We start from the raw sequence: 14,884 nt of genomic DNA, 5'->3' as shown, positions 1-14,884 counted from the left end.
ACAAACAGGAGAGGTAAAGTCTAATTCTGTGTGTTTGAAATGCCGTGAACTACAGGGTGAAGTTGACAGGTTGTCCACACAAAACAAAAGTTTGGTAAGTGAGATGTCTAACATTAAAGAATCAAACTTTTTTGCTAAAAGAAATGAAACGTCATACTTGAAGAAAATAAAAGGTTATGAAAGTGAAATTGAAGCTGTAACCTGTAAATTAAATGAAAAACTTCAAGTCATAGACTTAGCTCACGAAATGATGGATGAGAAAACAAAAGAGATTTCTGATAAAAACAAAGAGTTGTCAGATGCACAACTCAAAATTGTTGAACTTGAAAAGAAACTAGGTCAATTCAGGGACTCTACTTTTGTTATGAAACATATGATGGGTGGGTTAAAGAAAAGTAATGACAAGAGTAGTTTGGGATTCCAGGGCTTTAATGAAGTCCCACCTCCTCTTAGTCATGATTATTCATTCCTACCTGATGAAGATGAGCTAACAAAGTTTATGTCAACAGCACCAAGTAGTTCCACAGCAAGTCGAGGTGATGAGTCTGCGTGTAATGATGCTAAGAAGAATGATAACAGCAAACCAATTTTGAAAAAGAAAACTTCACATCCTAAGAATAAGAATCCAACTGTTGTTAAACAGATTAATTTTGTTCAAGGAAGTGACCTGAAAAACGAAACAGCTGTTATTGAAAACGAATCTACTGTAGAGTTTGCTAAAAACAAGAACAAAGAAAATTCTGAAACTAAGCAAACTGAACCAGATTCTTCTAAAGCATCATCATCAAAGCCTGAATCTAGTTCAAAGGCTTCAGATAAGAAGTCTTCGAAAAGGATGTCGTGCTTCAAATGTCACACCAAAGGACATGTATCTAGCTGCTGTCCTAACAAAAAGAGTGAAGCACAAGTGAGTGAAAGGAAGAGAGAGAAGTCACCAGAGCAGAGTGGTGATAAAAAGGAGAGAGAGTCAAATTCTCCAAAGAAACCAGAGAATGTTGCTGCTGGTGAAGATAAGGCTGAAAAAGGAACTCCACAAGTTCCTCGTTTTCAAAGAAATCAACCAAGATTTCAGCCTAGATCTCCACCAGGCAGAAATGCGAGACCTAGAAGCAGTTCACCAAGAATGAACAATTTTAATACAAATAATTTCAGAAGTCACGGTCAATATCAAAATCGATACCAAAATAATGGTGCTCGAAATTTTTATAACAATGGCTTTAGAAATTCCAAAAATAATGCTTCGGAATCAAAATCAAAATTTTCAAAGGTCAAATAGTCCAAATACACATAGGAACCCTCAGGACCAAAGACCTAGTGGAAATCAAAATCAAATTCCAACAGGTCTGAGATCCAAGACTCCAGTTAGGAGTAATGGATATTGGATGAATGTTCCGGTAGTTGGTGAATTTGGACGACCCAAGACCATTAAGGCTTGGGTCCCCCAATCTAACTAATTTCTTAAGTTAGTGTGTGCAGGAGCTGCTAAGGAGGATTATCAACTTATGTTGATAGTGGCTGCTTCAGGCACATGACGGGGGGTGTGAGATTGATGATTTATATATATTAAATGATTTTATTTGAAGTTCAAAGTGCTGAGTCGACACAGAAGATAACCTGGTAGATCTTTATACTAAAGCATTTGACAGGGCTCGCTTTGAACATTTAGTCGAACTCAACGGGATGAGGAATCCTGAATAACTGGTTTTTCATAAGAATTTTTTTGTAAATAGTTTACTGCTTTTCATAAAAATCAAAAACATAAAAAAAATTGAAAAATCAAAACATAAAAAAATAGAAAAATCAAAAATGAGATTTCACTGTGTGAAAAAGGAGAAATGATAGTACATCAGCAAGTTAGACTGTCACACTGAAATTGAACCAAAATTGCTTAAGTGTGATAGCAGCTTCATTATATGTTGTACCAGTAGGCAAAAAGCATGAAATAATCAACTTACCAATGTGATATAAACTTAAATGAACTGAATTTGAGTGGGGAACACATCAGTGGTGTATGGTTTAATGACCTTAATTCTTGCGTTGATATATTGCTAAAATCTGAAGTTTTGGGTCTTTATATTGTTATTTCATCTAGGGATATCTTGGCTGTCTTTCTGTTCAGAACTAAAATTGTACATGACCCCAGGAAAGAAAGTCACTTGGAATTAGCTCACTTCTATTTGAATGTCTGTATGTTGTCCCGATACACACAATTTTGATCTGATTCTGAAATCTTCTCTGAAAAAAGTCGTGTACCTCCTCTGCTGCATCCAGATATATGCTGACCTGGAGGTGCTAGGCAACGACAGCTTCTACTGCATCCAGATACATGCTGACCTAGCTGTACGTTGTCGCGCTATAGATCTAATACACCCGAAAGAGGCCCTCAAGTACCCAAAAGAAACCCAAGAAACCTATATCAAACTGAGTAAAACTCATTTGATCTGTATATTATACCATCTCTGCTAAAGATCTATTCTGTTCTCTTCTCAACCTATTCCCAGTTAAGATTTCAGAACTCTGGATTGGACTTGTGAAATATGTGGTAGGGAAGATACTTGCATGATAGAGTGTGTTGTTTATATTTCCAGGATTTGATTAGTTTTTATTTGGGTGTTCATAGTTAAGCAATCAAAACATGATAACACAGGTTATATGCAGACCTAGACACAGTCAGGATATCTTAAAGGATGGCATCAGTATACTCACCTACTACGATGAATCTTTGTGCATACCTTGATCGCGGGGGTATATCCTGAAGTGGGACACGCTAGTATTTCAGAAAATAAAATTACCTTAACGTATCATACGGTAATGATACTTGAAATGTTCATGCATTTTGTTTAAGTGGATGAACATACTGGTAATTGTCTTGAACTGCTTTTCACTAAAAATTAAACAAAGAATAATCTAACTGTGTGAAACAGTTTGATTGTGCTGATATGATCTTCTTACCAGTAATTCTCACAAAGAATAGAGTGTTTATTGTTTTGTATTTGCTTGCTTTCAGAAAAATATAAAAATCCAAAAATAGTGTCTTTTTCTGTTTAAAATTCTTAATGTACGGAAAACTGTTATTCTTAGAGGAATTGTTACTGATAGGGGGAGACGGTGTTAGAAAGTGAGTTCCAAATCTTAAATCAGACAGGTTCTTGTGTGTTGATCAAAAGTTTTGCGTGTTGGTGATAAGTTGAAAAAGCTTAATCTGTGATACAGTTTAACTATCTCTTGGAAAATAATAATTTATTTAACTTTGTTGAAAAATTCTTATGTTTTCTCGAGATGTTTGTTTTATAGTATACAGATTGAAGCAGTTTGTTGCTGAGAAGTTGCTGTGAAGTGTGAAGATGAGAGTTTGATTGGATGCATGGTAGAACCTCCTTTCTTTATTGCAGACAAGTGTTGAAGAGTTTGAAGATTGCTGTGCAAATGCTAAACTGGAGTTTACTCAAGTGCTAACGTTTTGAAGATTTGGTGATTGGATGCATCAGCTTAGGGGGAGTCTGTTGCTGCTGACAGAGGCTATTGAAGCTGAAGCTATCCAAAGACCAAAGACAGTGCAAGATTACTTGAAGATTGCAAGAAGACTGAAGACGAAGTTTTTTATGAAGCTATTGTCAAGGGGGAGTTTGTTGGTGCATATTTGTGACAACAACTTAGATTTGGTCTTTGGATATCTTGTAATTAGTTAAACGATAAACGGTTAGCGGGTTTAGCTTTGTATTAGTGAGATAATTAAGTTTGGGCTAAACTAAACCCATATTGGGTGATGGGGGCGAATTGGGCCTGTCCAATTCGCAGCCCAAGAGTGTTTAACCTAGCCCAGTTGTAACCCTTGTGTTATATAAACAAGGTTAGACATTAGGGTTTAGTGTAATCAGCCAAAACAGTTTGTGTGAGGAATTTCGTGAGAGACAAGAAGCTTGGACGAAATTGGTTGGTTAGGGTTTTGATTGATTGTAATCAGTATTGATAGATAATCAATAAAAACCCGGTTTGATTGAATTGCTGTTTCTGTTCTTCTACTTGTTTCTGTGATATTCTGATCAAGAGGATTCCGCACTCTTGATCGGATTGACAATTCTGTGAACATCCATACACATCAAGGGGACCTACAGAATCCATGAAATCATACAAACTCTTTTGAGTTTTAATAGTGTCAAGAACAAGAGTTATGTGTACAAGATGATTATTTTCACTTATGTTATTTTCCATACATTTTAGACTCCGAATCTATAATCTTCCGATTTCCCCAAACTCACACACCTGTGTTTTCCTCATGTAGAAGGACTAGGTGCTCGAAACTTATCCATCCATCAAAACCACTCGCGGAATTTCAAGTAGGAAAGCTTGCAAAAACCGTGAGTATACTCGATCCCTTTTACTCTTTACTACTTTGGGATGCAACATGTATATTATACAAAATGACACTTAAACTATTTTAAACATACTCTATCCATGCTTAACATGAAACAATGTGTGATACTTGTTATTCTCGTATGCTATGTAAACTATTTAGTCGTTATATGCTCATTAACTTTGCTAGCCTCCCTTAACAATTATAGCGCTATAGGATTAACGCACCGCCCGTTAGACTTCGGGTATTGTTAAGTTAAACATGTTACCTCCCGCTACTCTATTGGGATTAGACTATTTTAACGCGTTGTATACTTGGGTTTGAACATATTGTACGCCATGTTTGCATACTAGTACTCACATATTATGAATCATGTTGGATATGAGCACTTTTTATTCTATTTATGCTATGCAACAAAACTTCTATACTCGCCTTTGCTTTTGCATTGAACTCTATTTTAATACATGTTGCAGGTTAATTGATGAAGTGATGTTACAAGATGAAACAAGATTTAGGGCGGACTAGATACACACCTAGATTAATCTATCTTTTGTTGTTATGTTACAATTTGAAACAATGTTGTTATTTTTATTTGAATCTTGTATGACAATTAGTCTTGAAATGAAATTTGAATTAAATTAATATTGTCACATAGTGTTATGAAGTCTCTTGCAATCTACGCACTTCATCTCATCTCGATGTTTCCGCCATCGGTTGGGGTGTGACACATGATTCGTTTAAATTACCACGTACTTTTTTGTCGTTACGCGAGCCGAGCCATGGACGTATACGCAACGAACGAAACACATGTAAATATCATATTTCATCTTTTTCTTTTTGGGTTTTCTTTATCGATTGACATGATGTGCGATACCGACTGAATTCTCACCACATCTCAGCCGCAACGCATGGGGTTGAAGGGATTTTTCGAAGGGTTTCTTTTGGTCAGTGTTTTCACAATCGCTTCGGACATGTCACCGGTCCGGTTGAGCATGTTTGACCGTTTCCATTTGGGCCGGCCAATTTGTGCGAGCGATAATTGAACCGGCGGCCGGTGACTGCCGATCAGACCGGAAATTTTGATATCTTTTCATCTTATTGCTAAATACCCATGAAGATTACCTAAATCAGAGTTTCCTTTACAATGTAAAATACATATCGAACGAAATAAAATAAAAGAAATGGATACAGACAACTTGTATCTTCGTATTTCTATTTTAAAATGTTTGTATTCGTATTCTAATTTTAGAAACCTTACATTCGTATTTTAATTTCAATCTCACAATTCGAGGCGTTAATCATAATAAAATTCATATTTTATACATATTTTTTATTCACACAATCGATCATTTAAATACGTATTTATACGCAAACTGACACAATTATACTTATAAGTACTTATACGCACATCCTCAATACTTGAATTATACTTTTATACTTTTTATATATTCAATTACATAATATATACTCAAGAAATATACAAATCATCTTTCCACCTCATCAATCCTCTTCCACCTTCTTTAACCAATCATATTTCACCCTTTTCCACCTCCTTTTCCACCTCCTTTCTCCACCAGTCATCTTTTCAATCCTCTTCCACCTTCTTTAACCAATCATATTTCACCCTTTTCCACCTCCTTTCTCCACCAATCATCTTTTCAATCCTCTTCCACCTTCTTTAACCAATCATATTTCACCTTTTCCACCTTCTCTACCTATAAATACCAACCTCCTTCTACCATTTTCTTCACACCATTCTTCTCTCCATCTCTCTAATTCTCTCAATCTCTCTAAATCAAGAATTCTAAGAATTCTAAAAGGACACTAAGTGTTCCAACCATTCTTCTCTCAACCTCTCTACTTCTCTCAAATCTTCTAAGCAAGGAAGAGAACTCTAAGAGTTCTAAAAGAAAACACTAAGTGTTTAAAAGGAAGCTTTGAAACTCCAACCTCCAACTCTTCACAGAATCACCAAAGGAAACTTTGCAAAACTGTGAGTACACTTGACCCATTTTCCTTTTAATACACTTTGGGTGCAACATGTTTTACTTGTTAAAATGCACGATTCACAAACATGCTTTATTCAATAAATCCTTATACATGCTTTGTTATGCTTAAGTTCATGCTAGAAGTCATACTACTTGTTAACCCCCTTAACAATTATAGCGCTATAGGGGTAGCACACCACCCGACGGGGTTTTGTTAAGTTATATTCATTACGGTCTCGATATTGTTATATTGAGGGATGCTATCATTTATTCTTTACGGTTTCGATATTGCTATATTAAGGGATGCTATTATTTATTCTTTACGGTCTAGATATTGCTATATCGAGGGATGCTAAATTCTTGTGGACACTTGAGTTTGACTTTTAGTTACGCATGATAGTTTGACCTTGTATACCAAATTGCTATGTTGGATTGAAAATAATTTTTATACATATGTCAAGAGTCTAAAACTAGTGTACTCGCCAATACATTGTATTAAACTATGTTTTTTAAAACATGTTGCAGGTTTTGAGATGATATGGATGATGCATGGAACATAGTAGGATGCCTAGATACACATTTAAAATTTTGTATTCTTATTGTATTGTAATTGTTGTATTTCAAGTTGTTGTATTTGATTTCAATCTTTGTAATTGACTCTTTAGTAATGAAATAAATCCATTATTTAAATACTTGTCGCAAATATTAGTGTTATGATGTCTTGAGCAATCTATTTCGTCTCACTCCGATGTTTCCGCCATCGGTTGGGTGTGACACAACTTAAATGGATATGGCCCCATGGTGATTGTACTTCCTGTACTGTATCAAATTCTGCGAATCTTAGAGTTGACCACGAGCCATGTTGACTTGACACGGCCCCGTGTTGGTTTGTCTTTTGCTGTTGTCTTTTTCTGCAGGGAATCTTGACTAGCACGACCCAATGCTTGGTGGGCACGACCCCGTGTCTAAGCTTCTGTTTTTGTTATTTTTGTTGGTTTGGATGTGGATGGGGGTTCGGCGAGTCGTGTCAATCCTTCTTCTTTGTATTTTGTGTTGGTTTCTGCTATTAATTTGTTCCTTTTGTTTGTTTAAGCTCTTTTGATCCTGTAAATTAAAAGTAAACAAAGAAACATGCTTTTGTTCGTTTAAGCTCTCCTGTTTTTGTTATTTTACACCTTGTTTGATGTAATTTATATGTTACATTTTACGCACATCACTAATCCTAAAATCGAATTTTCATCACACGGGTTAAAAATAAAAAGGTTCAACGGTTAAATGGCTAAATGGGTTTGTCAAATGAAAGATTTAGGCTCATAGTTGGCGACTAAGGAATTGATTTTGGGTAGGGATAAAATAAATGGCCATAACGTATAACACAATAAATATCAAACTAAATAAAAACACAATTGATGACAACAGATAAAAGCCACAATTGATGACAACAGATAAAAGACACAATTGATGATAGCAGATAAAAGACACAATGGAGAGCAAATGAATACACAATGAACAACAAACTAAGAACACAATATACAACAAACTAAAACACAATGAACAAGAGATTAAAACAGAATGGACAACATATTAAAATACAATGGGTAACAGATTAAACACAATGACCAGAACCAACAACAAAATGTATACAAAACCCAGATATAACACCATCTTCATTGTGTCATATACTGTGTTAAAGGTTCTTATAAAAACGCAATGGATAGAACGCAAATTAACATTGTGTTATAGGTTTTGACAATTACACAATGTATGAAAACCATACAAAAACGTAATAACCAAAACCCAGTTAAAGACACAATGATCAGAACCTTTAACACAATGCAAAAAAACCCAGTAAAAATGATTTTTTTTAATTTTATTTTTATATGACAATATTATACTCATATTAAAGATAAAAAAACGTTCATTATTATGGTGAAATTTTTTCTTAAAAAAATGTTGTATAAAAAAATTATGGACGTTTTAAATTGATGAGGGGAATTGCCATGTGCCTTGTATGTACAGAGAGAAAATCTATAAATGTAGGATTCCCTTTATACCCTTTCATTATCTTCTTTTTCCCTAAAACTAATCTCAACCCTGCAAATCTAAGATCAATACACTAGAATCCGTTTTACCCTTCTTATTTATTTTATCCTTTGTATTTGATCTAATCCATATTTTATATATTATAATTCGCTATGAAAGAATACATCATAACTGATAATAACTAGGTTAATACCCTGCGGGCGTTGCGCTGCGGACAACACGTGCGGACATCACATTAAAGCGTGCACGAACGTCACACTAAATCGAGCCGAGTCGTTGCGTCTCTGAGCTTTTATTTAGCGCGGATTATAACAAATCCATTGTGTACACATATTAGTAAGAATAACTATTCGTGGCATAATATTTTACATATCATCTAGAAGCGGAAAAATGTGGCCGAAAAATGTGGTGCCAGTGACAGCAAACATGCCAAACGACAACTATTTTGTCAAACCCGGTGCCAATGTGGTGCCGATTATAACAAATCCATTGTGTACACACATTATTTTGTCAAACCTTTAAAATAATTCAAACCGATTGTCAAATGACCATAAATCTCACCAATTTAACTAAAACCCTTTGAATCTTTCAACTTCAATAATCGTATACGAACTCATTAAATCGAATTTAAAAATAAACAAAAATTATTAGCATACTTTTTGTACAATTATAATTAGAACCCCTCGCTCGAGCCACAATTGTCATACCGCATCCTAACCGTCTCCATTTTGCGAGTATTCGGCCCTTCACTACTTAACCCAGATGGGTGCAATATGTATTCACTCCTGGGCCTGCTGTACTCTCTATTGGCCTAGTCTTGTGTGCCCAAAGCCATTTTTCTGAATTTGATCATGGCTTCGTTGTACTGGACCGTGTCATAGTGTGAGCTCCCATTGTAGAAGGACCGGTGTCCTGTCTTGATCCCATTATCAAGATCAGACAATGATGCCGAGGCGAGCAGAGTGGCGGACACACACATCTCACAAATGCACATGACAATGTCCTGCTGCTCTCATCTTGTATTTCTTCCATGACACCGGGCGTTGTGGCCAAGGTGGACTACTCGACAGCCGACAGCCCCTTGGCTCTCCCCAGATGCACGGAAACCCGGCCTCCACCCACCCGAAGACACGACAATGGAATAATCAGTAAAATCTCGCCTCCCATCCAAGTTGAACCGGCGCCACCCGTATTTGTTCTTCACTTGGATGCCGCAGAAAATAAAGAGGAGGGTGGGAATCGAACCTGAGTCACAAAGAACACCAATTCTTTCTCCAACCACTCCACTCATTGGCAATATTTATTGGGTAATTACAATTAAGTAGACATATTTTATTTAATTATAATTACATAAGTATTTTCTAAACATAAAGTTATATGTTGAATTTTATAATTCTTTGTTTTACATTTTATTTATTATTAATTACATATTTAGATCTAACAAATATTAAAGAAATAATAGTTATGTACATTTTAGTTTATTAATAATGCACTTTATTTTCTAATTTTTAAATATTTAAAACAACATAATTTAAATTTTTTAACCTAAAATTAAGAGTACAACTAACTAAGCTAAAACTTGTTGTTTATTTATAATGTTTAAATTCGCTATAAAAAAATTACATCATATCTAGAAAACACGTGTCAGTTCTAATTATTAAAGATGAAGACATGGTGGATTTTTGTGAGACCATTGTTGGCTGGCATATGGCGGATACGAGGTATCAACACTTGGGGATGGTGGCATTAATATCTTAAATTCGATTTTTGAAAATGTAACTCAAGATCATGTGTCTGTTTTATGTATGGATGCATCTGCAGGTTGCTTGGGTTTGCTAAATATTCGAAAACCTTATCTACAGGAAATAAGTCAACTCCTTTCCACTAGACACAACCACCTCACCTATGTAGCACGGATACGGGTACGGGACTGGGGTACGGGGACGATACGGGTACGGGGAACGGCAAAATTCAAAAATACAAGATACGGGTACGGCAAAAAAAATAATATTAAAAATAAAATTATATTAAAAATAAAATTTCCATGTTCCTCCGACGGCACCTTGTTTTTCGATTTTAGTGACATATGTCCAGTTGTCCACAGCGGAGGTTCTTCTACGGTAGATGATGATCCGTGACCGTGTGTGTCTTGAGATGCCATAATCGATGATGAATACTTGAATAGAGTTATAGAGATAACTCGTATTTTGGAATAATTCGATGAATGATTCAATGAATGATAATAGTGTACGTGAATGTTGGAAGAATTTGATGAATGATAATTGATAATACTGTACGTGAATGATGTTGGAAGTTAAAAGGTTTATATTATATAAAAAGGGCGACCATTCATATTTTTGGAAGTTAAAAGGGTTAAAAACCCTAAATAATTTAGGAAACGTTCCCGATACCTTGTTTATGAAGTACCCCATACCGGGTACTTTTTTGCGGAAGTCCCCAGAATCTGGGTACGGTTGGGAAACGTCCCCAAGGCGTCCCCGAGCCGTTTCCGTCCCCGAGCCGTCCCCGGGACGGGTACCCGACGTAGAATGGAGTCCCCGTGCTTCATAGCACCTCACTATGTAGAATCTGCACATTTTCTGCTACGGCATTGGTATGTTCATCGACCGACAAAAAAGGCTTGGCTGGCTTGGCTTAAATGTACACTACTACCATGTTATATTGACACTTTCTGAAATGTGTACGATTATATATTTATATGAGGTGTATATACGGGCCGTATACGTGGAAGAGAATGTTAGAATGTGTTTGATTACACAAATATATTTTTATAACTATTTATGTAATTAAAAAAATAATAGAAACAAAACAAAAATATCCAACCCCCATTCACCATCACCATTACACCTCCTTAAACCGTTATCCCTAGGGCTGCAAATGAATCGAACGAGACATTATTCGTTTTTGTTCATTAAGGAAATAATGTGTTCATGAACACTTAGTCGCTTACAGGACATAATTGTTTGTTCGTGGTTGTTCATTAAGGAAATGAGCGTGTTCACAAACACAAATGAACATAAATAAAATTAGAGAAGGTAGAGGTGGATGGTAGAGGGAGCAGCGCTGGAACGTGAAGTCTTAATCGTGGAATAATGGTCGATGGTATTCGTCGATGTGAATAATACAAAGGAGAGGGAACTGTGCATAAACATAGAGGGAATAGGTTTCCTATGTTAGGGTAATAATATATATAAGATTTAAAGAATATAAAAAGTTTAGATAAAATAAATAAATGTATATAAATCTTTAATGAGCAACATAAACACACCAATACGAATAAATGTAAATGAATGAACGTTTACGAACACAATTGAACGAACAAGACCTCTATTCATGTTCATTCATTTAACTAAACTAATCGAACGGAATTTTTTGTACATGTTCCTTCTTTTATTAAAACTAATGAACGTAAACGAATTTCCTACCGAACAGTTTACTAAGTGTTTGCTAAATGTTCGATTCGTTTAGAGTCCTAGCCATCCCCTTGCCTAAAATTGTGTTGTCCCATGGGTGAGTTAAGGAAACAAAATAGTGCAGTCAATTTCAAAATTTAGTGGATTGCATTGAGGTCTCAGGCTCGTCAGGATATCGTTGAAATATCACGAACGACAATGTAGAGAGGTGTTTTTTCGGGGTTGATAAACAAAACAACGATGTCGCTAAATATAGTCATGGGAAGAAGCGATGGGGATGGTGAGCGAATAGCGATAGTATTAAATTTCAAAGGTGTTACTTTTAAGGGAAAGTTGATCATCAGTGAGGGGAGGGGTTCATTTTTTTTTTCTTTTTATTAACATTTTAAGTAATGATATTAACTAGTCAATTGTGGTTTGTCAAAAGAATAAAACAACCCCTTTATGTAAGTTTAATAGAGACTTTAATAGAAGTTAGGTTAGACTCTAAAGTTGTAAACATGTTACAAAATGACATCTATAAATCTCATGCATGTTAGGACTTTGGAGTCGAAGAACCAAAGTGGCCCTAAAGCCATTATAAGCCATTATAAGATATGTTGTTTATGTTCATACAACCGCCAACTACCTTAGCTTTGATTCTTTAATCTGAAAATTTAATTCAACCGCCTTTCTATCCATCTCCCAATTTAATGTTCCTGCTTGTGTTCATCGTGTGGACACACATAACATCACTTACATGGTAGACAAAATGCCTACGTCATATCCAACTATAACCTTTATTAAAAGTGGTTGAAACTTGTTCGAGATAACGCTAAGAACAGAATACCACCCATTCAAATATATTAAAAATCCACGTAACGTGATTGTTAAATGTTACAACTTAGGCAAATCTCCCACGGTTCTTCTACATGTGTTACTTCAAATACCATTAATTAGTTGACATGACAACTAAACGTGTGAGGTCGAGGAAAATGGCATGATGGGTGAACTCCGGGGAAAGTCTCCACCAAGGTCGTGAAAAAAGCAGTGATGCTCTAACAAACTAAACGAATAGCATTGCTTGGTACGTGGTCAGTGGCGAAGCTTGAGATTTCCGACAGGGGGGTCGAAAACGTATATACCCAAAAATTTCTATAAAACGGGGGTCGAAAACGTATATACCCAAAAATTTCTATAGGAAAACTACATACTCTGCACTTTTGAGCGAAAAGTTTGGGGGGTCGGCCGCCCCCTCCCGCCCCCACTATGCTTTGCCAATGTACGCGGAGTCACGTTATAGCTCAAAAAGTTCATATGTTACAATGACAAGAAATTCCCATTCAGTTTTTTCTTTTTCTTTTTATTTATTATTACTTTTTTTTTTTGGAATTAGCTTGTTTAGGATTGAAACTTGTTTTAGGTGTGTTTCTTCTAAAACTTCTTGGATTTCTAGGAAGTTTGCTACCCTGTAAGCAAATTAGTGAACTAGAGTTCGCTTACATGAGAGCGAGCTGCCTGGAAGGAAAAAAAATTCAATTAGCATCGAGGTATCAATCTCGGACTACTAATACAAAAATACGTACAAACCAAAGGCTTACATACAACCATTAATTTATGGGTTATTGGATTTTATCACCCTTAACTTTTGGTCATTGGCCGCTGCCACTTCCAACTATCACTTTGACGTCTGTCACCCCCAATTTAACAATTAGTGTGTTCTGTCACCAGATCACTAACTTTTGATCCGGCTACTATACTTCTGTGGGTGTCCTAAGATCCCTAAAACATTCCCAAAATCCATATGACACCCCAAAAAGTGTAGTAACATGATCAAAAGTTAGTGATCAGTTAACAACATGGTGACAAAACACACTAAGTGTTAAGTTGGGGGTGACGGGCGTCAAAGTGATAGTTGGGGGTGGCAGCGGCCAATAGCCGATAGTTGGGGGTGATATAATCTAATAACCCTTAATTTATTAATCATAACAAGTTTACAAAGCATGTAAAGCTCGTTTCCAAAACATGAAGCCCTTTAAAATAATACAAGAGAAGCTTCCATAAGTTAACAAAGTGCATAGAAATGTACATCCATACATACATACGTAGTCTACACGAATAATAGTAATTGAAATAGGGGTGTTTGGGATTACGTTTTGAAGTGATTATTTGATTATTGCGTTTGTAAAACATAAATAATCTAAAAAAGTGTTTGGATGAAAAAGTGATTATCAGCATCAAAAACGCAGTTTTGGAGAAGGATGTACCTACATGCTTTTTCAAAACGCAGTTTTGAAAACGCAAAATCTATTTTGAAAATGTATAATCTATTTTGAAAACGCAACACCAAACACCCCCAACTCTTTTCTCATGGATTTTTCTTCTGAGTATAAATATAATCAAGGTGTGCAACAAGGGTCCTTCTCATCAAACACTCTTCTTCACCTATTCCTTCACACACTTCTTCAACCTCAACACCCTACACAAACAAACATGAAACACTTATATGAATACCAACCGATAAAAAGCTATAAGAAAATGTTATTTTTAGTTTGATATATAGGTTCGACGAGGGTTAGCTTACCTTGCTTGGTGTTCTTGTGGTGGTGGTGGTGGCGGGTTCTGGCCGAGCCAACGAGAGGAGGGGAGAGAGGAGGAGGAGGGATAGCATGAGGAAGAGAGTGGTCGCTCTTGACATGGCTGGTGAATGAGGGTCGTAGAGAGAATTGAATGTTATGCAAGACCAAAGGGTTTGGTGTGTATCTCAAATGAGATGGAAGTCTCTAGGCTATATATAGAGAAAAGTATCATATTGAAAAGTACTCTCGTATTAATAATCGAATGAAACTATTCTACACCACATGATTCTTTCAAGTGGTATAGTTTTGACTTTTAATTGTTTTAATGCTAGGAGGGTTTTTCAGCGCGATGCTACGAAAAACATTTATCAACCCCTACATTAATTTGCAAATACTTGATGTGTGTTGTTTTTACTATTCAATTTAGTACAAATACTTGAAGCTTTGATACAACTATTTGATGTATTGTGAAAAAGTATTTGAGTTATTTTAATTATTTTTATCGTT

At 35.8% G+C, this 14,884-nt stretch overlaps 1 protein-coding gene and 1 long non-coding RNA gene across 2 annotated transcripts; one reads left to right on the top strand and one right to left on the bottom strand.

The window, feature by feature from the left end:
• Positions 1-6,101: 6,101 nt before the first annotated feature.
• Positions 6,102-7,034, top strand: LOC110896900. The gene is made up of 2 exons (XR_002568264.1): positions 6,102-6,347; positions 6,868-7,034. It is a non-coding gene; the product is annotated as an uncharacterized LOC110896900 (long non-coding RNA).
• Positions 7,035-13,755: 6,721 nt separating this feature from the next.
• Positions 13,756-14,581, bottom strand: LOC110895430 (phytosulfokines 3). The gene is made up of 2 exons (XM_022142743.2): positions 14,383-14,581; positions 13,756-14,277 (listed from the first exon to the last, which is right to left on the bottom strand). Exons 1-2 carry the CDS (start codon positions 14,494-14,496, stop codon positions 14,167-14,169), a joined length of 225 nt encoding a protein of 74 aa, XP_021998435.1. The 5' UTR covers positions 14,497-14,581; the 3' UTR covers positions 13,756-14,166.
• Positions 14,582-14,884: the final 303 nt, after the last annotated feature.

Source organism: Helianthus annuus, chromosome 12 (genome assembly GCF_002127325.2).
Source record: "Helianthus annuus cultivar XRQ/B chromosome 12, HanXRQr2.0-SUNRISE, whole genome shotgun sequence".
Taxonomy (NCBI): Eukaryota; Viridiplantae; Streptophyta; class Magnoliopsida; order Asterales; family Asteraceae; genus Helianthus; species Helianthus annuus.
Note: the sequence above shows the minus strand (reverse complement) of the source record. Positions and strands in the feature narration are given on the sequence as shown.